Source organism: Jaculus jaculus, chromosome 6 (assembly GCF_020740685.1).
Source record: "Jaculus jaculus isolate mJacJac1 chromosome 6, mJacJac1.mat.Y.cur, whole genome shotgun sequence".
Lineage (NCBI taxonomy): Eukaryota > Metazoa > Chordata > Mammalia > Rodentia > Dipodidae > Jaculus > Jaculus jaculus.
The window spans coordinates 23,900,803-23,925,003 of record NC_059107.1 but is presented as its reverse complement, the minus strand read 5'-3'; the positions used below and the strand labels follow the sequence as shown (position 1 = coordinate 23,925,003).

The 24,201-nt window shown below is 42.4% G+C and overlaps 1 protein-coding gene across 10 annotated transcripts in view; it reads right to left on the bottom strand.

Annotated features, from left to right (window-relative positions):
- The window catches only part of Tenm2 (teneurin transmembrane protein 2), a 1,398,763-nt gene that overhangs the window by 194,986 nt on the left and 1,179,576 nt on the right, over positions 1-24,201 (bottom strand). For all 10 annotated transcript variants that reach the window (XM_045152018.1, XM_004661036.2, XM_012949310.2 and 7 more), the window contains one exon: positions 5,119-5,314. In XM_045152018.1, coding sequence (XP_045007953.1) covers positions 5,119-5,314 — 196 coding nt within the window. The remainder of the gene's footprint in view (positions 1-5,118; positions 5,315-24,201) is intronic.

Genomic DNA, 24,201 nt, shown 5'->3' with positions numbered 1-24,201 from the left:
CTGCTTGGTATTCAGATAGGAATACATAGATCTTTAGAGTCAAGCAATCCCTTGGAAAACCCACAAGCCCACTACAGAAATTCTTCTAATGTAGTCAGAAGACAGTTCTTTTTTTTTTTTGGTTTTTCGAGGTAGGGTCTCACTCTGGCTCAGGCTGACCTGGAATTCACTATGTAGTCTCAGGGTAGCCTCGAACTCACGGCTATCCTCCTACCTCTGCCTCCCGAGTGCTGGGATTAAAGGCGTGCGCCACCACGCCCGGCTAAGACAGTTCTTTTTTTAAGTTATATCCCTGAGAAGTCATTTGTGAACCCTGGTTCCAGGCCAGATATGGTCTGTTTGTCCTGTTAGACACATTAGCCTTTTTTCCCCCTTGTTTGTTTTTCAAGTTAGGGTCCCATTCTAGCTCAGGTTGAACTGGAACTCTGACTCCCAGACTGGTCTCTAAGTCACAGGGATCCTCCTCCCTCTGCCTGCTAAGTGCTAGGATTAAAGCCATGTGCCAATGCCCAGCTTCATTAGCCTTTTGGATGTGGCCGTTATCTCTACCCAGATGATGAAGTCGAGGCTCAGAAAGCAGCAGCATGCTCAGTTAAGGTGAGGGAGAGAACAATCTGGCACATGTTTCCAGAGGGCTGAGGCCTTTCCTCATGAAATCATTTAGCCAAGGCCTCTCCAGTGAATCTTGAGACCCAAAGCTGTAGGTGACATGATGCCATCTAAGGCAATGCCCATTCCACTCCCATCTCCTCAGTTCTCTCTGTAAAGCTCAGTTTATTCTCCTGTGAACACCTGACCACCTGCATGGCTTGCGGAGGTTCTGTTCAGATTTGTTAAAACCCAGTAACAAAGCAACCTCACAATGACAGTGAATATTAAAATTGTAAGAGCTGTATAGAAAACAGTAATTCTTAAGTAATCACTCTTTTAGAATACACACACACACACACACACACACACACATATACATATATATGCAATCAGAATGTTTTGGCTAAAACATTAGCTTTTGTCTTCATAGACAATGAAAAGCAGGGCTAAAATATGCCCAAAGTAAAAAAGTGCTTAATTAAAGTATTTTGAGATTTGTTTATTTGGTAATAAGTATATAATCTTTTTGAATATCTAGATTTTTGCCTGATGTAGTATCAAAGGTATCAAAGGTATGGTAGAGATGTAAACAGAGGGACAGAATGCAGGGGGAAGGTGGGTAGAAAGGTCTAAGTGGGATCAGTGGCAAGGGACGGAGGAAAGAAGCGGGAGGGTTAAACAAAACTAAATCTGTTTTGAATAAGTCATATGAAAACCTACTTATTCCTTATCTAATTAAAAGATATAATTGAAAAAATAAAAGAGATTGACTTTGGGCAGAAGCACCCTGCAGGGGTAGAGAATGCTCCACCCAGAAGCCATAGGTTGATGCAAGAAAACTCTATTGCCCAGAGTGGGAAGCCTTCCAGTGAGTTATTGGTAAGGGCAGCCAGAACTAGATGGCGAGACCCTTTTTCATGAAGACACCAAGTGCTTTGCTTTCAGGACACTGAGAAACCAAGTTGGAACTGAGCTGGAAGCCTCCTGCCTGATGGCTAGCTGAAACAGGGCTGAAAAGTGCTGTGCAGGATGCTAGCGGAGAAAAGTCACTGAGCCAGCAGTGGACCCTGCAAGCTAAGCAACTGGTCAGTCGGGCCAGCTGTGCCTACTGGTGCAACAGGTGTGTGTCGGTCATGGGGGTAACCAACTGTTCTCTAGTTGGGTGTGAGGCCCATTTCACAGGAGGGAACTCATGCCTAGTACTGTAAACCTAGTCAAAAATCCATGGCTTGGGGCTGGAGAGATGGCTTAGTGGTTAAGCGCTTGCCTGTGAAGCCTAAGGACCCCGGTTCGAGACTCGGTTCCCCAGGTCCCACGTTAGCCAGATGCACAAGGGGGCGCACGCGTCTGGAGTTCGTTTGCAGAGGCTGGAAGCCCTGGTGCGTCCATTCTCTCTCTCTCCCTCTATCTGTCTTTCTCTCTGTGTCTGTCGCTCTCAAATAAATAAATAAAAATTAAAAAAAAAAATCCATGGCTTGGAAGGCATGGGCCCTAGAAGGGAAACTACCCATGGTTGTTTGGCTAAATGGGTATGTTGTGCACATAAAATTGTTTAAATATTTACGTTTGTGCTCATAGATGAGTTCTGCTCTTGTGTTTTGTAAGAGAGGCTTCTTTTTGCAGATGGCAGTGACTGTGAGGAGGACGCAGACTCATGGCAGTACTGAGGAATGACGGTTGAGTGCTCTCCATTGCATGGAGGTCTCCACCACGCCTGCCGGGGTGCAGGGAACATTGTGGTGGAGACAGTGGAAAGAATATCAATGTTTCTTTCATTGTTGACAAGGAATCATCTTCTCCTCTTCTTCCTTCTCCTCCCCCCTTCTTCTTTTTTCCAGATAGCCAGGGAGACTCAACTTACCAAAGTGCTGAGAACAAAAGGCTACTGATATCTCTGTCTTGCCCTCCGAGACTCAGAGAACATTGTAGAAGATGGAGCAGGAAGAATGTAAGAGCCTGAGGGTGGTGAGGAGGACTCTGGGACACTGTCTTCCAAAACTGAAGAGATTGGGGCACCCGTGACCTCACAGTGGTGTGTCTGTTGCTATTTGCAAATACCTGCACACTGCTGAACCCTTCAACATTTTGACATGAATAACAGACAGGGGTGGGAGATAGAATAGAAGAAGGACCAGTCACAAAGAAGAGGGCATTCAGTGGAATAGGGTGGAGAAGGAGGGGCAACAGAAGGTAATGGGAGGAGCTTATGACAAAATTACAGTATGTTCAGGTGTAAAATTCTTAATAACTTAAAAGACATTTAAAAAATTTATTTTAGAGAGAGCAAGCAAGAGAATGACGGGGGGGGGGGGGTAGAGAATTGGTACGCCAGGGCCTCAACCAGTGCAATTGAACTCTTGCAATTGAAACTGCAATTGAACGTTTGCATCACCTAGTCAGCTGTGTGACCTTGCGCTTGCCTCACCTTTGTGCATCTGGCTTATGTGGGATCTGGAGAGTTGAACACTGATCCTTAAGCTTCACAGGCAAGCACTCGACTGCTAAGCCATCTGCCCAGGCCTTGATAGCTTTTTTAAAAGTAGGAAGCCTTTTTATTTTGCCATAACCTCAGTTTTCAATTTTTATTTTTTAGTTAGAAAACTGAGTTTTTGGGTATTATTTCTTCTGGCATTTTCCAGTACAATTTCTTTTGCCTGCTCCTCCTCCCCACCTCTCCCCATCCCCTCAGAGCCGCTCCCTTCTGTTTACATGTGCCACGTGTCCTTTTACCCTGCCCCACCATCCCTTTACCTGCTCTTGGTTAGCACTCTAGCTTTATAGGTTTCTTTTACCACATTTCCCCCTTTATATACATACATAAGATATTAGAAGATAGAATCCACATAACAGAGAGAACATGTGGTTTGGGTCTTTCTGAGTCTGAGTAACTTCGGTTACTATAGTTCTTTCAAGATCCATCCATTTTCCTGCAAATGTCATAATTTCATTTTTCCATACTGCTGAGTAAAATTCCATTGTGTATATGTACCACATTTTCATTATCCAATCACCTGTAGATGGGCTTCTAAGCTAATTCCATTTCTTGGCTAATGTAACTGGAGCAGCAATAAACATGGATATGTAAGTATCTCTGTAGCAGAGTGCGGAGTCCTTAGGGTATATGCCCAGGAGGGGTACAGCTGGATCTTATGACAGCTCTATTTCTATTTTTTTGAGAAATTTCCATAATGGCTATACTAGTTTGCGCTCCCACTAGCAGTGAATAAGGGCTTCTCTTTCCTCATGCCCTTGTCAGCATTAGATGTCAGTTTAAAAAAATAATTTATTTGCACTGTGTGTGTGTACACACACATCAGGGCCTCGTGCCACTGCAAACAAACATTAAGCACCTGTGCCACTCCTTGGGTCCAGATTATACTTTTAAAAATTACTTATTGGCCACTTGTATTTCTTCTTTTGTGAATTGTCTGTTAATTTAACTGCACAATTGGTGATTGGTAATTTTGTTTCTTCGTGTGTGTGTGTGTGTTTTTAATTTTTTGTAAATTTTGGTTATTAGCCTCCTGTCTAAGGTATAGCTGGCAAAGATTTTCTCCTATTCTGTAGGCTATCTATTCATGTTCTTAGTGGTATCTTTTGTTGTAGAGGAACTTTTATTCTATGTCATCCCATTTGTTAATTCTTGGGATTGTTTCCTGTGGTATTGGAGTCCTGTTCAAAAAGTTCTTGCCTATGCCTGTATCTTGAGGAATTACTGTATTTTGGAATAAATAATCAAAGAATTTATATGGAAACACAAAATACCACGAAGCACCAAAACAACGCTAAGGAGAATGAGCACAGCTAAAGGCATCACAACAGCTGATCTTAAGTTATACTTCAGAGCAATAGTGACCAAGTTGGCATATTATTGGCACCTAGCAGACTATTGGCCCATGGAATACAGAATTAACTCATACTGCTTTGGCCAATTAATCTTTGACAAATGAGCAAAAACATTCACTGGGGAAAAATAGCCCACTCAACAAGTGGTACTGGCAAAAACTGCAGAATAATGGAATTAGATCTGTATCTTTCACACGATACAAGTATCAAGTCAAAAGCAGATCAAATACCTTAATCTAAAACCCAAGACATAGCCTCATTTTAAAAGAGACGTTCAGAGCTGACATTTCTTATCTCTACCACGTGCTTAAACCTTGGAACATTTTATTTCTTCTCGACAGGATCCTCAGAGGTGGCTTTCACTGGCCCTGCCCCAAAAGAAGGAGAAAGAGACATGTCCAGCAATGTGCCTGGGTTGGATACTAAGGCCTTGCCTCTTGGTTGTGTGACCCACATGATCCCCACATCCTTGGGCTCACCGGCAGCTCTTTACTGTTTGGGTAGTATGTGTATGCAATGAAATCTAGCTTGGGCGAGTGACACTAACAAGCTTACACACAGGATTCTAGTTGGGCCTTATATGCATAGACACAGTTGGGGATGCTGTGTCTTCTACAGAAAAGCACCAAGCATTTCCATCCCTCCCTTCATGGCATTTTAGCTCAGGGACATCACACCTACCTAAGACGACTGTATTGAAGGAAACCATCTCCTTATCCTTGCCATCATTGTAGAAAGCCAGGTGCCACAGGCCCACATCCAGGTACTGCACGAACACGGCCTCATTCTGCACAAGGGTCTGGATGCTGCGGCGCTCCCTAGGTGACTCGACCACACTCCACTTCTCCTTCCCGTCCAGGCGCTCCATGAAGTCATACTGGGAATCAGAGATAGGGTGTCAATAGACCGAAGCAAGGTGGGACCCTCACTTGCTAGCCAGCATCCTGTTCATCAGCTGAGAAGCACATTTTACCACAAGCTCAGGCAAACCACAAAAGTCATGCCACTGACAAGAGCCACCCTTTGTTATACTTATAATGATTATCATTCATTTGTTCATGGTTCTAGGGTTTGAACCCCAGGCTTTGCAGATGGCAGATAAGGGCTCTGTCACGGAGCCAGATCATTTTATATTTATATTGAGACCAGGTCTTGATAAGTTGCTCAGGCTAGCCTTAAACTTGTGATCTTTCTACTTCAGTTTCCCAAGTAGCTGCAATTATGGGTGCGTGCCACCATGCCAGATTTACTTTTTATTTATTGAATTTTTGTAGTTCTGGGATTAAACCTAGAATCCTATACATACTAAGCAAGTGGTCCATCATTACACCCTCATCCCAGATCACTATTTTTTAATATTTTATTTATTTGTCAGAGAAAGAGGGGGAGAGAGAGAGAGAATGGGGGCACCAGGGCCTTGAGCCACTGAAAATGAACTCCAGATGCATGCACCCCCCTGTGCATCTGGCTAACGTGGGTTCTGGGGAATTGAACTGGGTCCTTTGGCTTTGCAGGCAGGTGCCTTAACCACTAAGCCATCCCTCCAGCCCTGCTATTAATTTCATTATTGTAGGTCAAAATCTCTCCTTTGCAGTTATGAAATTCCAAACATTTTAGCTGCAAGGTTTGTTTCCTTTTATTTGTGTTGTGTGTGTATGTGTATGTATGGATATGTGTATGTGTGTGTGCGTATGTATATGTTGTGTGTGTGTATTTATATGATGTGTAGGTTTTGCTCACAGACCTCCTTGGTGGGATGTTATAAAACACATAGTTTATTCCAACTATAACTTTTATTTTTAAAAATGTTTTTTATTATTTATTGGAGAGAGAGAGACAGTGAGACATTGTGTGCGGGGGGGGGGGAGGAGGAGGGAGAGTGAAAGAGAGTGTATATGGCCACAGCAGCTGCAAACAAACTCCAGACACATATGTCACTTTGTGTCTTTACGTGGGTACTGGGGAATTGAACCCAGGTCATCGGGCTTTGCAGGCAAGTGCCTTTAACAGCTGAGCCATCTCCCCAGGCTCCTCCAAGTATGTTTGTATATGTCTTTAAAATTTCAATTACAAGATTCCTCTACTGCCCCAAAACTTTCATACAAATAGCTATGGATCCATGTAGCCAGATACCAGGTATTGGCCATCTCTTATAAGAAGATGGGATAGGAAAGGAACTCAAATGAGGCTATAGGAGCCAGATTTCCTGACAGAGAGTCTGGATTCAACTTCCCCATCTGCAAAACTGCTGTAAAAATTAATATGGTATTTAAAGCAGTGTTCAGCACATGCCAAACATATTAGATACTACCACCACCACTACCACCATCATATTTTCAATTCACCAAAAAACTCCTTTTTATCTTGGTACTACCTGTCTATATCTCTAGCACTATCTATCTATGTATAATTGTCTATGCCATCTTTTGAATGTATAGTGCTGGAGATCAAACCCAGAGCCTCCTCACCTATGCTAGGCAAGTATTCCTCTACCTCTGAGCTGTGTTCCCCAGCCTATCTATCCATTCTATAGGTATGGAGACTGAAGCTCCAAGCCACACAGCATCTAAGTAGCTGAGCAAAACCAAAAAGAAAGCAAAAAACAACCTTGGACAAAGATCTGTTCCATTATAATACCAAAGCCCAATCGTTCCCTACCCTTTCCTAAACCAGTGATTAAATGTTGAGTTCTGTTTTATTGGCAACCAGGTCCTGAGCTGGGCAGAGAGATTTGTAAGATCCTAGAGCAGCCAGCTATGGTTTCCATTCTAAGAGAATGAAAATAGCCAGTGCTACCCCAGACAGACCTGTTCTAAATAACAAGAGAAATCTTTTTCACTGATTAGGAAGTGGGACCCACATGTGGAGAGTTAGACAAGGACAGTGAGTTAGTGAGGAAGGAGTACTGGAGGACATTCTGAGGAGAGAAGCCAGGGCCCGACCATGGGCTGGACAGACAGGATGAAAGAGAAGGCAGAGAGGACACCAATGTGTTTTTCTTGTTGACAAGAAAATCAATAAACCCCTAGTAGACACGGACTAATCTCGTGAACTTTTTTTTTTTTTAAATCACTGTACAGAAAACTCCCCTGCACTCTGACTCCCAGAGAACAACCAAAGTGCAGGTCTTTAACAGATAAAAACTACTTTTGCAGAATTAAGCTCTCTCTACTTTCTCTTCCATGAAAAGGTTTTTCATAGGTTTCAGACATCAACTATAACCTCTCATACAACTTCATAGCCTGAAACTCCAGGAATTGCCTAATGTGATGTCCCCTCTAGCCAGAATGGCTGATTTTCATCTGAAATGTGATCACTGGAAACAAAAGATGCTGTTATCTTCAGTACAAAGGCTTTGCCATTAGACAAACCCAGGTTTGAATTCTGACTCACACTTGCTACTGTTTGATGGTGAATCTATTTTTACTTTCTCTCTCTCTCTCTAGTTTCCATATGAGGGTAGGAGTGCTTAGGGTTTGGGAATACAGTTAACAGGGATAACATGAATTAATGCTTAGGGCAGTGCCTGGGAGATAATAAGCATTTCTAAAGTACCCAATGACAAGAGTCACCTCCTTGCAAACGAGAAGGACCCCTGGGAAGCCAGCACACAGCTTTAGGCCTGCGATGCTGTGATGGCTGTGGCCCAGGAGGAGCACGAGGAGCAAATGGCTCCCATCTCAGAAAACGAGTATTCTGTGCTAAGCGTCCCTTTGCCCCATATTCCATTACTCCATTGGCCACCGCTGTCCTTATGGGCCGAAATAAATGATTTGGAGGGATCTGACAAACCGATTCTGCTTTCGGAGACCTTTGTAACCAAAGCATTTGTTCCTTAGCAACCCAGGAAATGTCTGACCACAAACACCCGCTCCTACAGACTGCTGACAAGCAGAGCAATGGCTGTGACTTCCTTGGTGGCAAGGTGAGAAGAATAGACTTCATTTGGGGTTCGAGTTATCACCCCCATGAGGAAAAGTTTGGGGAAGGTGATTACTTGTGTGGGGCCATTGCTCACGACTAATTTGGACATCAGTCATCTTATGCCGAACTGGCTGGCCAGCCGAGGGACACAGAAATGGCTCAGCTTTAGTGGCAGTACTTGCTGTCCAGCCAATCAAATTACTTGGGGAAAAGGCATTTTTCTGAGTGGAGGGAGGTCATCTGTTTTGGCTGGCTCTTTGGAGTCTTTTTTTTTTTTTTTCTTGGAAGCTTAGAGGATAGTTTTCATTTAAAGAGGAATCTGCCAGCCATGGTTCTCAAGTAAGGCGTTGGGACAGGAGGACGATGACATGATACGGCAATTAACGTGCGCTACTCCTGTATCCTTTACTGTACTCCATCCTTTCCCAAGCTCTTATCTTTTCACCCTGTAAATGACATAACCGTTTTACATCTGTCATCAGGCCACGCAGAAGGATGTGAGCTGCGGGTACAGGGACTTGGTGCATGCTGGAGTGGCTTAGACTGGGGGAAGTTTCCAGGGCCAGCTAGCCTGGATTAGGCTCTCAGCACTGCCATGTGGTTGCTGAGACACTGAAAGCCGTGGCAATCGCGTATGGCTCTGTCTTCTTGTCTTCACAATGGGGACAACAACAGCGTCCGTATCAAAGCACTGTAAGGATTAACTGAGTCGAAGCCTAAAATAGTAATCCCTCACAGATGGTCAATATGCCTTAACAATCTCAGCTGTCATTATGGGAATTTATTATGTATCAAATTCACCTGGAGCAGAATCCAACCAACAAATATTTGTAAATAGCATACAAATAAAATAACAAATGTGTGGATGAATTCTATGGAAAGGAAATGAAATTGGAAGGTAGCAAGGACTTCGAGTCTCACAATCACTTTTGCTTACTTCTTTTAAAGTGTTTTCCTGAATGGGAGAGACTTGTGCAGGCAAGCCTGGATCCCACCCAGTCAGAACACATGTGTGAGGGGCAGTTGTGAGCCAGGTGTCTAAAATTACTAGACAACATCAAGACTTGAGCAGTACCCAGGAATTCCCCCTCCCAGTTCAATGACATAGCATGCAGTGCGAGCTGGCTTTGTTCCTTCTCTTGCTTTCTTTCCCTTTCTTTCGTCGACACTCTGCCTTGATGACCCTCTAACGAGGCCATCAGTCACCCTATGTCTGTCTCACGCTCTCCCTGCATTCCCATCTACCCCGGGAATGTACAGGCCGCTATGCCATGCGAGACAGTGGTGCTACAACATTGGCACAGCCTGCACGCTGCAATTAATATTATGCGGAGAGCCTGAAACTGTGCCGTGAGCAATCTCTCCACACTCATGCCAGCCGCAGAAATAGTGAGACCTGCCACTTTTGCCTATCCTTCACAGGTCTCTAGACTTCCTGTCTCTCTACCTTCCCAGCGCACTTCCTAAGATCACAACAGATTCCAGCCCGGTTTCTATTCTCACTGGGTAGGAGAAGGCGGCAGGGTCCTCCATTGGTGAAATTCCAACTCTGCTATGTGCTGGGTGTGTCCCCCAGTTGTACCTTTGGTCCTCTTTCAGTGGTGTATCTGGTCTCCTTCCTCACAAACTAACACCCCCAAGCTCCATTCATTGCTGCAATGAGTGGGGAGGTTTAGAAACACATGGTGGGTGTACCCAGCCAAGTGTGGAGACAGCCATTCTGAGCAGGGACAGGGAGCCAGCAAGAAGAGGCTGTGTAGGGAGGCCAGCTGGTTCAGCGGTCCTCTGCTCTCTAGGATGTGGCCCTACATAGTGGTCTAGCCAGCTCGATTGGCAGACAGGCTGAAACTAGAGGGAGACCATTTCCAAAACCTTAGCCTGGCCAGAACTCCCTTCCCATCTTGGTCCAGCACTGGGAATTGATAACTCAGGCTTAGGACCAGGGACCTGATTTCCCTGTTCCATAGTCACACAGTGATCAATCCAGAACACAGACACTCCCAGGGGCCAGCGTGAGCTTGGTTGATCACAAAGGCCACACATTTCCATAGGTCTGCAGATGCCCTGGATGGAGCTTAGAAAACACATGACCCGGTCAGAATAGAAGGGTATTTCTCAGTGCAGCCTGGCTGTGGTCTCCCAAAGCTGCTTTTGTCTCTTTTGGCCACTGGGAGTGTGTGTGTGTGGTGCAGGGGGAGCCGCACAATAATCTCTCTCTTGTTCACTGGCTTTGGAGAAATAACCCTGGCTGGCATGCAATGTGAGGGCTGTGCCTTTGAGCCATCAGTCATGCCCCAAAGTGGCATGAAAATGCAACTTTTACGAGAGCTTGAGAGGCAAAGAAATAAACCACAGCAAATATTTGACTGATCCAATTATAAACCTCCCCACTTCTTGGCAGAGAGCAAGGAGGGATGGTAATTAAGATAACTTAGTGGGTTTCCAGAAGAGCTGGAGGAGAGAAGAGGTGCCCACACTGGCTGGGCAGGGTCTGTCACATTTCTGAAAGAGAAGGTGCCTGTCCACAGACAGGGACGGCGCAGCCTAGAGGTGTGCTGCCCAGGCCTCCAGAATGTGTGCCTGCCAGGGAGGGCAAGGTTAAAGACCAACCCATCGCCTTCAGGAAGATGTCATTACTGGGTCCAGGACCCTGGGAAATAAGGAACTAACTTTATTGCTATTGGGAACGTCTGCTCACTGAAGGCTGACACGGACTGGGAAAAGCAATAAATGGTGACATTTCCCAAAGCCGGCCTGCTGCTCTGCTTCCCGCCTTGCCACCACTGGCATGGCAGGGCATGCACAGCAGTTGGTGGGACTGTGGTGGGTAGCATGTGTGAGCAGGGGCCGCTTGAAGCCGCGTTGCCATGGGTTCTGGAAGCATCCAGTAGCTGGGTCATGGTTGGTCATCCGCAGCTTCTCCCTTTGTGCTGCCAGCCAGGCCCGTGACAAAGTGGGCTGGCTGGATTGTCCTCAGGCTCAGTACAGCTTCTCCCTTTCAAAGAGCTTCACAAGAGCTTGAACGTATGGCCCCATAGACTCAGGTGTTTTAAAAATGTGATTTTGCAGCTTCAGTCCCTAGCAGGCAGGGGGTCGTGTGTTTGGGGTCGATCTGAATTCCAGCCCAAAGGTGTGCAGGGAGATTTGAGCTTTGGTGTTTGCTGGCTGGTGGAGGTTTCTCCCTCTGCTTGGATCTATGAAAGGGATATAGCTACTTTTGCAATTGATAGAACATCCCCTGGATTCTGTAAGCTTGAAATAAATCCATTTTTTTTTCTATAAAACTATGTTTAGTTGGATATTTGTCCCAGCATCATGGAACTGTCTGTTACAAGAGGGAAGGGTGGAGGGGTCACAGCTGCCTCCAGGACACAGAGATGGGTGAAATTCCAATTCTGCTACGTATGGGGTGCGTCTCCCAATTTGTACCTCTGGTCCGCTCAGTGGTGCATCTCGTTTCCTTCCTCACAGGTTACCACCTCTCGAGTGTCACTCGCTGCCTTGTGAGCCCATCTGCCTGCCGGGACAGCTCGGTCTTACCTTGCTGAATTACTGAACTAGAGGTGGAAGATTCAGCAGCGGATACTGCCCAGGGCCACAGTGAGAGGGTAGTCGGAATGTCCAGACAGGAAACATGTTCAGATGCAGCTGCTATAGCACTAGATTTGTAGGTAAGAGCCAAGTACTTCCAATACAGAGGGGATCCAAATGGCATCCAAAGGGGTGGAGTTCATCCAGGAGGTTGAAAGTCTTGATTCGTTTGTTACATATCTTCTTACAGCAGAGGATAACAGCTTATCAAAAAGAAGAGTTGGGGAGCTGGAGAGATGGCATCGTGGTTAAGGTGCTGGCCTGTAAAGCCTAAGGACCCAAGTTTGATTCCCTGGTACCCACTGAAGCCTGAGTTTAAATCCCCAGGACCCACATAAAGCCAGATGTACAATGTGTCACATGTGTCCAGAGTTTGTTTGCAGTGGCAAGAGGCCCTGGCATGCCCATACTTTCTCTCCCTCCCCTCCACCTTTTTCTCTCTCTGCTTGCAAATGAATAATAAATAAAATATTAAAAATAGTTAATACCACAGGGGAATAGAAAAACACCAAGCGCTACCAAATCAATAAGAGCAACAAGAATACACGCCTTTAAATAATAAAAATCTGAATCTTAATGGTCTCAATTCCACAATCAAAAGACACAGACTAACAGAATGGATTAAAAGGCAGGTTCCTTCTGTTTGTTGCCTCCAAGACACTCACCTCTCCATAAAAGACCTCTCTATAAAAGACACGAGTCTTTTAGGTATGAGGGCAAAAGGGTGAAGAATATGGGGGTATTGTGAGCAAATAGGCTAGGGAAGAAGCAGGTGTTGCTATTTAATATCTGACAGGAGACTTTAAACCAATAGCAGTGAAAAGAGATAAGTAAGGACACTTAAAGGAACAATCCAACAGGAAGACACTGTACCATACACAGGAGCACTTAACTTCATTAAGCAAACACTTCTAGATGTAAAGTCATAGATTAGCCCCAGCACAATAGTGGGCAACTTCAATGCCTCAGTTGAACCAATTTATAGGTCATCTCAACAAAAAACAAATAGGCATCTGGATTAAATGATATCACAGAACAAATGGACCTAACACAGGCTATCCAAATGCTGTAGAATACACATTCTTTTTAGTAGCACATAGAGCTTTCTCTAAAGTAGATCCTATATTAGGGCACAAAGCCAATATTAACAAATGCAGAAAAATTGAAATGATTTCTTGTATTCTATCTGATCATAATGGGATAAAATTACTAATAAATTATAAGACTATAGAGCATACACAAACTCATGGAAGTTAATACACCACTGAATGATGAATTGGCCACTGAAGAATCCAAGAAGGAAACCAGAAAAATTCTTAGAATTCAGTGATAATGAAAATACTTCATCTCCACACCTATAGGATACAACAAAGGCAGTTCTAAGATAGAAGTTTATTCTCTATGTGTCTATGTTATGACACTAGAGAGGACTGGAGAGATGTCTTAGTGGTTAACGAGTTTGCCTATGAAGCCTAAGGACCCAAGTTTGATTCCCCAGTACCCACATAGTCAGATGTACAAGGTGACACATGCATCTGGAGTTCATTTGCAGTATTTAGAGGCCCTGGTGTGCCCATCCTCTCTCTACCTGCCTCCTCTTTCTCTTTCAAGTAAATGAATAATATATTTTTAAAAAGGCATTAGAGAGAACTCAAACAAGTAACTTAATGATAGACAATAGGGCCTTGGAAAAAGAAGCACAAATGTAACAAAAAATTAGCAGATTGAAAAAAAGTGATGAAGATGGGGACAGAAGTTAATGAAGCAAACCCCCAAATGCAAAGAATCAATGAGACAAAGAGTTGATTCTTTGAAAGAATAAACAAGATTGATAAACTCTTAGTGAAAGTAACTAAAAGAAAGAGAAGAACCAAATTAATACAAGTATAAATGAAAAAGGAACTATTGCAACAGATACTAATTAAATTCAGAAAACCATGAGGACATAATTTAAAAACATATACTCCACTAAAATGGAAAATAAAGAAATGAATGAATTTCTAGATGCACATAGCTTATAAAAATTATACCAGATGAGAAAAACTAAATCCTAGTCCAATAAACAATGAGATCAAAGTAGTTATAAAAAATATCCCAACTAAAACAAGTCCAGGCCCAGATGGATTCACTGGTGAATTTTACCAACTTTCAAAGAACTAACACCAGTGCTTGTCAAACTATTCCATAAAATAGTAATGGAAGGAACACTGCCAACTTCTATGAAGCTAGTATTACCCTGATACCAAACCAGATAAAAACCCAACAACAAAAAGACACTAACCTACCAATCTCTCTCATGAACAGACATATAAAAATTCTCAACAAAATATTTGCAAACTGAAGACAAGAACACATCAAAAAGATTATTTACACACTGGAGAGATGGCTAGTAGTTAAGGTGCTTGCCCGCAAAGCCTTGTGACCTGAGTTTGATTCCCCAGTGCCCACATAAAGCCAGATGCACAAGGTGGCACATACAGTCAGTGGCTGGAGGCACTGGCATGCCCATTCTGTCTCTCTTCTCTCTTTTTCTCTGTGTTTACAAATAAATTAATAATGAATATTAAAAAGATTATTCACCATGATCAAGTTGGTTTTATTCCAGAGATGCAGGGGTATTTCAACATAGGCAAACTGATAAATGTAATTCACCATATAAATGGACTCAAGAACAAAAATCATATGATTACCTCAATTGACAAAATCTAACAATCCTTCATGATAAAGGTTCTGAAGAAACTGGGAAGAGAAGGAACATATCTCAACATAATAAAGAATATGTACAACAAATCTCTAGCCAATATTTTACTAAATAAGGAAAAAAATATTTCCACTAAAATTTGAAATAAGACAATGGTGTCCAGTTTCTCCACTTTTACTCAATACAGTTGTAGAAGTTTTAGCCAGAGAAATAAGAGAAGAGATGCAAATAAAATGGATACCAGTAGGAAAGAAAGAAGGCAGATTATCTTTATTTGAAGATAATATAATCTTCTACATAAGAAACCTAATGACGCCACAAAAAACTGCTAAAGCTGATAAACACTTTTTCTTTGTTGATTTTTGAAGTAGGGTTTCACTGTAGCCCATGCTATCATGCAGTTCACTATGCAGTTTCAGGGTGGCCTTGAACTCATAGCAATCCTCCTACCTCAGCCTCCTCAGTGCTGGGATTAAAGACATGTGACATCACACCTGGCTTGGTAAACACTTTCAACAGATTAGCAGGATGCAAACTTAACACACAGAAATCAGTCATCTTCCTATATACCAGTAACAAACATGCTAAGGATGAAATCAGAGAAACAATTCCATTCATAATTGCCTCAAAAATACCTTGGAATAAACCTACCCAAAACAGTGAAAGACCTCTATAATGAAAAATTTAAAATACTCAAGGGAGAAATTAAAAAGAACATAGTGGGAGATGCAAAGATATTCCATGCTCATGGGTTGGAAGAATCAAAATGTTAAAATTATTATCAAATTCAATCCATAGATTTAATACAATCCTCATCAAAAATTCTAAGGCTGTTCTTCACAGAGTTAGAAAAACAATTCCAAAATTCCCTTGGAAGTATAGAAGACCTTGGATAGCCAAAGCAATCCTGAGCAACACAAATAAGGCCAGGAGTATCACTATACCTGATTTTAAGGTATATTACAGAGCCACAGTATTAGAAACAGCATGGCACTGGCACAAAACAGACATGCAGATCAATGGAACAAACTAGAAGAACCAGATACGAGCCTATGCAGCAACAGCCAGTTGATTTTTGAAAAAAATGCCAAAAATACTTAATGGAGAAAAGATAGCCTCTTTAACAAATGTCACTGGGAAAACTGGATACTTATATGTAGAAGAGTGAAACTAAATTATTTTACCTCTCCATGCATAAGAATTGAGTCAATAGGGCTGGAGAGATGGCTTAGCGGTTAAGCACTTGCCTGTGAAGCCTAAGGACCCCGGTTCGAGGCTCGGTTCCCCAGGTCCCACGTTAGCCAGATGCACAAGGGGGCATACGCGTCTGGAGTTCGTTTGCAGAGGCTGGAGGCCCTGGTGGGCCCATTCTCCCTCTCTCTCTCTATCTGTCTTTCTCTCTGTGTCTGTTGCTCTCAAATAAATAAATAAAAAATTAAAAAAAAAATTAAAAAAAAAGAATTGAGTCAACAGCTCAAAGGCCTTAAGGTCAGATCTGAAACTCTGAAACTGCTAGAGGAAAGAGCAGGGGTAACACTATATAGACACAGGCATGGACTCTCTGAATAGGCCTGCAGCCACTCAGGAAATACATCCAATTATCCGTCAATGGGACTTCATGAAGTTAAAAAGCTTTTATACAGCAAAGGAAAGTGTTAATAGAGTAAAGAAACAGCCTACAGAATGGGCGATTATCTCTGCCAGCTATGCATCTGACAGAGGATTAATATCTAGGATACAGAGAGAACTCAAAATACTAAACAGTAAGAAATCAAACAATCCAATTAAAAATGGAATATACAATCGAACAAAGAGTTCTCAAAAGAACATATGCAAATGGGCAATGAATATTTAAAAAGTGTTTAACAACTTTAGCCATCAGAGAAATGCAAATTAAAGCCACTTTAGAGGCTGGAGAGATGGCTCAGTAGTTAAGGTGCTTGTCTGAAAAGTCTAATGGCCTGGGTTTGATTCTCTAATACACACACAAAGCCAGATGCATAGAGTGGCACATGCATCTAGAGTTTGTTTACAGAGGCAGAAGGCCCTGGTGTGCTTTTTCCTTCCTTCCTTCCCTTCCATTCCTTCGCTTCTTCCCTCTTTCCTTCCTTCCTTCCTTCCTTCCTTCCTTCCTTCCTTCCTTCTTTCCTTCCTTCCTTCCTTCCTTCCTTCCTTCCTTCCTTCCTTCCTTCCTTCCTTTCTTCTTTCCTTCCTTTCTTCCTTTCTTCCTTCCTTCCTTCCTTCCTTCCTTCCTTTCTTCTTTCCTTCCTTCCTTCCTTCCTTCCTTCCTTCCTTCCTTCCTTCCTTCCTTTCTTTCTCTCCCCCTCTCTTTGCAAATAAATAAATAAAAATGTTTAATAAAATAACTTTTGAATTCCATCTCACTCCAATCAGAAAGACAACAAAGACTGGCAAGAATGTGGGGAAAGAGGAATCCTTATTTACTATTGGTGGAAGTGTAAACTTGTGAAGCCATTATGCAAATGAGTTTCTCAAACAGCTCAAAATAAATCTACAGTATGAACCAGCTCTACCACTCTTGGACATATACCTTAAGGACTCTACACTTTACTAAAGAGATAACTGGCTCACCCATGTTTATTGCTGCTCTATTCACAATAGCTAGGAAATGGAATCAGCTTAGATACCCTTCAACTGAAGGAAATGATAAAGAAGATGTGGTACATTATTCAGATGTGAAGTAAAATGAAATTAGGAATTTCACAGGAAAGGGGATAGATCTGGAATGTGTGTGTGTGTGTGTGTGTGTGTAATTTTTTTAAGGTAGGGACTTGCTGTAGGCCAGGCTGACCTGGCATTCACTATGTAGTCTTAGGCTGGCCTAAGACTCTCAACAATCCTCCTAAATCAGCCTCCCGAGTGCTGGGATTAAAGGCATGTGCCACCACACCTGGCAAATCTGGGAAATATTAATTCAGTGTGGTAACCCAGTATCAGAAAGACAAATACCACATATTCTGTCTCATATGTAGTTACCAACTTTGAACTTTTAGGTTTATGTATAAAGGCCAGGGATATAGAAAGAGGCCATGAGGGGGGAGGAGGTAGGAGGGCCTGGCGGGGGGGTAACGTGTGTGTAAGTAGAGGGTATAATACTGTGGCTGGACCAGGGGAGGGAGATGGAGGAGAGCAGGGGAAGGGTAGGGTTAACCAAAACTAAAAATGTCATGAACAAGACACATGGAAAACTGCCTCTTTGTTAACTAAGTAAAATTTTTTACTGGAAAAGATAGAGTTTGGGCAGGAATAGCCAGTGGGATGGATAAAGTTGTACCTAGAAGCTATAAGAAAATCCTATTGGTGGGCTGGAGGTTATGGCTTAGTGGTTAAGACACTTGCCTGCCAAGCACAAGGACCCAGGTCCAATTCGCAATACTCACATAAGCCAGATGCACAAGGTAGTGCATGTGTCTGGAGTCCATTTTTAGAGACTAGGGGCCTGATGAGCCCATCTTCTCTCTTTCTCTCTCTCTACTTGCCTCTCTCTCTCTAATAATAAATAATAAATAAATAAAGTGTTAAAAAAAGAAAATCCTAATGCCTGGGGTGAGATACCTCCCAGTGAATTGCTGGCTAGGAAGGCTCTCAAGGGCCCCAAAACAAAACAAGATTTTGCCAAGGCTCTTGGCTTCTCACCACAACTACATGGCAAGTCCCTCCTGCTAAAGACATGCTTTGGTCACAGAACACTGTGTGGGGAGGGGAAGAAGGACCACCAGGTGGTCCTGGTGATAAGAGATGGACAGCCCTAACCTCAGAACAAGCCCATAGTCCTCACAAACATCACATCCAGTTGCGGGTCTTGGAGAGACAATGGTTACTGGCAGACTGGGTTAGCACTGGGAAGGAATCCCATTCTGCTACTCTATATGATGCACAGGGTAGTGGCTAGACAATATCTTAAGAGGGAAATGTATTGTTTAAAGTTTATTGTTTAAAGTTACCCTGAGGTAACTGATTTGTGGTGATCTACACAGCCACAAGATGAGAGAAGCCCTTGAGAGAGAGCCGTCGAGATGCAGACAGATAGAAAACAGCAGTCTGAAGGAGGTGGTGAAGTGTACAACCTCACTTTGTGTCCAGGAGTAATGGAGTAGTAATGGAGTTTGATAGTCATGAGCCTAAAGTCAGGGGAGACATCTCTCTGTCTCTCACTATCTTAGAGCTAGAGAACTCTGAACTGCATCTCTGCAGCAGGGCATCTTGAAGGTTTGAAGACAGTTCCTCCACTTGCTTCCTATATATATATACAAGGGCAGAGAGAGGGACGGAGGGAGAGAGAGAGAAAATGAATGGGCATGCCAGGGCCTCCAGCCACTGAAAACAAACCCCAGACACATGAACCCCCTTGTACATCTGGCTTACGTGGGTCCTGAGGAGCCGAACCCGGATCCTTTGGCGTTGCATATGAGCACCTTAACTACTAAGCCATCTCTCCAGCCCTTCTTGTTTCTTCTTGTTTTCTTCCTTTTATCTTTCTTGCTCATGTCTTTCTCTTTTGATTCTCTACTATACTTCTAGTATTTTGACTTTATTTTTGTAAACCTCATGTTTTTAACTTTATTCCTCATCTTATACTTATCCAATTTCATTTTCAATTTTTCTCATTTTGGGGGCATCTCTTTTGTTACCACTGTTTTCCTGATCAAATGAAAAAGAAAGTACAACTTAATAGCATTTTCAGGACACAGCTAAGGCAGTTCTAAGAGAAAGCTCATAGCCATGAGTGATGACATTAAAAGCTTGGAGAAATCTCAATAAACTAATGATGCAGCTGTCTTGGAAAATCAAGGCCCATCCAAATCCACAAGTCGCAGGTATAAGAGGCAATAAAGCTCAGGGCAGAAATGAATGAGATGGAGATTCATGGGACACATGGTACTCGTCAAACCAAGAGGTAGTTCTTTGAAAAAATAAACAAGATTGACAGTAGTTAGCCAAACTAACTAAAATAAAGAACAGAAGATGGGGCTTGAGAGATAGCTCTGTGGTTACAGGAACTTGATTGCAAAGCTTGATGGCCCCAGGTTCGATTTTCTAGTACCCACGTAAAGCCAAATGCACACAGTGACACATGTGTGTGTCTGGAGTTTGTTTGTAGTGGCAGGAGGTCTTGGTGTGCCCATTCTCACTCTCTGTCTGTCTCTTTCTCTCCCTCTGAAATAAATTTGAAAAGTATTTAAAAAAAGAATAGAAGGTCCAAACTAAAAACAATAATTACTAGAGATGAAAAAGGGAAGGTTAGTACAGATTCCAAGGATATACAGAGAATCATTAGGGAATACTTTGAAAATTCACATGTCAAAAAAAAAAAAACACTAGAAAATCTATTAGAAATGGATAAATTCCTAAATATATATCATCCACCAAAATTAAATTAAGAAGATCCCAACAGCTTAAGTAGATCCATCACCAGCAATGTGATTGAAGCAGTCATAGGGTTTTCTTGTAGCTTCATGTGGTGCCGTGTGCCTAGAATTCCAGCACTCGGGAGGTAGATGCAGGAAAATCAGGAATTCAAGGTCATTTTCAGCTACATAGCAAGTTCAAACCTAGCTTGGGATACATTAGATTCTGTATTGCTACTGCCCTCCACCCAGCTTTGGCAAAGAGTTTCTCCACAAAGAAAAATGCACAGGAACACCTGGTTTCACTGCCAAAATCTATGAAATCTTGAAGGATAATCTACTGCTCATGTCTGAAACTGTTTTACAAAATAGAAAGGGAAGGCAGACAGTCAAACTTACTTTATGAAGGCAATATTACACTGATATCAAAGTAGATAAAGACCATAAAAAAGAGATGGCTTAATGGTTAAGGCACTTGCCTGTGAAGCCTAAGGACCCAGGTTCAATTTCCCAGAGCCCATGTGAGCCAGATACACAAGGTGGCACATGTGCCTGGAGTATGTTTGCAGTGGCTAGAGGCCCTAGCATGCCCATTCTTTCTCTCTAATAAATAAATAAAATAAAATAAATATTAAAAATGAAAACTTTAGGCCACAGATGTAAAATTTCTGAATAAAACTTCTACAAATTGAATTTAGGAATATATCAAGAAGATCAACACCTAGTGGGTATTGTCCCAGAGGTGCAAGGTTGGTCCAACAAATGCAAATCAATAAATGTAATGTGTCACATAAACAGACTTTAGGACAGGAGATAAATCACATGACCATCTAAACAGATGCATGAAAGGCCTTTGACAAAGTTCATCCTGTCCTGAAGGAACTATGAATGAGGGGAATGTGTCTCAACACAATAAAGGTTTATAGAGTCAACATTATACTAATTGGGGAAATGCTGAAATTATTTCTTCTAAATTCATGAATGAGACAAGGGCACTATTGTGGTTTGAACATAAAATGTCCCCCATAGGCTCAAGTATTTGAACACTTGGTCCCCAGCTGGTGATGCTATTTGGGAAGGTGGTTAGAAAGTGGAGCCTTAGCCTAGGGTGGTGGTGGCACATGCCTTTAATCCCCGCACTCAGGAGGCAGAGGTAGGAGGATTGCTGTGAGTTCAAGGCCACCCTGAGACTCCATAGTTAATTCCAGGTTAGCTGGGCTGGGGGTGGGAGGAGGGAAAAGAAAGTGGAGCCTTGTTGGAGGAAGTTACTTTGGGGAGGTCTGAACATTTTATATCCTGGCTCACTTCTTCTGCTTCCTGACTGTGCATTCAATGTGACCAGCTGGTCTCCTACTGCCAGGCCTTCCCCATCATGATGGAATGTATTCTCTTGACATTGTAAATCAGAATAAATCGTTTTCGTCCTTAAGCTGCTTCCTGTCAGGTATTTGATCACCATAATAAGTTATGTAAATAATAAAGGTGTCCTCTCTCTTAAAAAAAATAAATACAGTGCTTAAAGGCTTAGCTAGAGCAATAAGATAACATAAAGAAATAAAAGGAATGAATATGAAAGGAACAAGTCAAAGTATCTCTATTCTCATGATTTTCTACTTAAAAAGGACCCTAAAGATTTGACCTAAAAGCTCTTAGACCTGATACACACTTTCAGCAAAATAGCAGGATATAAAACTATCAAATCAACATACTGAAACTTTTAGCCTTTCTGTAATACCAGTAATTGATGTGGTGAGAAAGAAACCAGGAAAAACATTCCATTCAGAATAGCTTCAAAGAAGTAAAGTCTCTAGGCATAAACCTAACCAGGGCAGTGAAAGCCCTCTACAATGAAAACTTCCACACTAAAGAAAGGAAGTGAAGAAAACATGAGAAGACGGAAAGACCTTCCATGCTCATCTCAGAAAGGTTATTTTAAGATGACTGTGTTACTGAAAGAGAGCTACAGATTCCATTTAGTCCCATCACAATTCCAATGCTATTCATTGCAGAATTAGCAAAAACAGTCCAGGGCTGGAGAGATGGCTTAGCAGTTAAGGCACCTGCCTACGGAGCACAAAATATACAGGATTGATTCCCCAGAACACACATAAGCCAGATGCACAAGGTGGTGCATACACCTGGAACTTGTTTGCAGTGGCTAGAGGCTCTGGGACACCCATTCTCTCTCTCTGTCTCCCTCACACACTTTTTCTCTTAAATAAACATTTTTAAAAAAGTAAAAAAAATCCTAAAATTCATATGGACACACTAAAGACCACAAGCAGCCCAGCAATCTGAAGTAGAAAGAACAAAGCTGGAACAAAAAAAAAAAAAAAAAAAGCATCCCAGGATCTGACCTCACATTACACATCAGAGCCATAGTCGCAAGGACAGCACAGTATGGGAACAATGTCAGACGTGGAGACCAGCGGAGCCGAAGAGATGACTCAGAAACAAACCCATGCAGCTTGAGCCACCTACCCTTCACCAGAGTGCTAAAAACACACCCACTGGAACCAGACAGCCTCCTCGACAAGCAGTGCTAGGAGAATTGGATATCTACACATAGAAGAATTATCATAGATTCCTGTTTCTCACACTGTACAAAAATCAAAATGAATTAAAGACATGACTATACCTGCAACTCTGAAACTGCTAGAGAAACACGTGAGGAATACACCTGAAGATACAGGCATATGCAAAGACTTTCTGAAAATGACTCCAAACACGCAGGAAATAGTCCCAAGAATTGATAAATGAAATTACTTGCTATCAAAAAGCTCCAACCCAGCAAAGAAAACCAATTAGCATAGCGGAGAAATAGCTTACGGAATGGTGAAAATGCTTTCTAACTATGCATCAGATGGGGGATTAATATCTAAAATCTATACAGAACTCCAAAAATTAAACATCCAAATATCATCACATCAATAAGGGCGCTAATGAGCTTCATAGACAGTTCTCAAAACTGAAAATACAAGTGGCCAATAAATATTTTAAAAAGGGTTCAAACATACTTAGCCACAAGGGTAATGCAAATTAAAACTGTTTTGTGATTCCTTTCCACTTCAGTCAAACTGGTTGTCATTGAGACAACCGATGCTGGCTAGGCTGTGGGGAAAGGGGAACTCTTCCACACTGCCGGAGGGAATGTGACCTGTGTGGCCACTATGGAAGTCAGTATGGAGGCTCCTTAAAAAAGAACACATAAAACTACCATGAGATCTAGCTAAACGCCTCTTGCATTATGTATACGAAGGACTGTAAGTCAGCATGCCACAGAGGTACCTTTTTTTCAGGTTTATTGGTGCACTCTCCATGCTTGCTAAGGCACCCATCAACAGATAAATGAAAAAAGTGTGGTATGTACGCACAATGGAGTTACTTTTTTTTTTTTTTCTGCTGTAATGAAAGAGGAACTCATAATACTTGGAGGAAAATGGATGGAACTAGAAATTAAATATGTTAAACAAAATACACCAAGCTCATATGTTTGAACACTTGGTCTCCAGATTTCTCTTACATGCAGAATCTAGGTTTAAATAAATATATGTGTCTGTGTAGGTCAGGAAAATATTGGTCTATGGGATGGGAGAAGATTTTAAGGGTAAGGGAAGAGTGGGTATTATTTGGTAGAGGAAGCTTGCTAGGAAGGGGGTTAGAAAGTTTGAGAGGATAGAGAGAGCGGGGCAACAAAAATGAAGTATAATGACATATATGTATTAAAATGCCATTAATGAAACCTATCACTTTGTATACGAAGTTAATAAATTAATTTAAAGAAGTGTATGTTCCCAGTTTAAGGTGACTGAATGCTTCAGGGTGGTGGGACACTTTCTCCCCCTACCTAGCTTAAATCTGTACCAGTTCAACGTGGATGCCAAGCTGTGAGACCCTCCCAGAGGGGGCCCCCTTCCTAATTACTTCCAGCCTGCAAGACTCAGAACAGAAGGGAAAGGCCTGGGTAATGAGCTGGGGTTAAAGAACAGCAGTTTCTAAGAAAGAAGACAAGAGTAGGCTGAGGAAAACAGCTCAACAGCTCCGTGTTAAGAGTATTTACCTAGCACGTGTGAGGATCTGGGTTCAATTCCAAGCATTGCCAAAAACAAAACAAAACAGCCACCATGGGCTGGAGAGATGGCTTAGAGGTTAAGGCATTTGCTGATGAAGCCTAAGGAC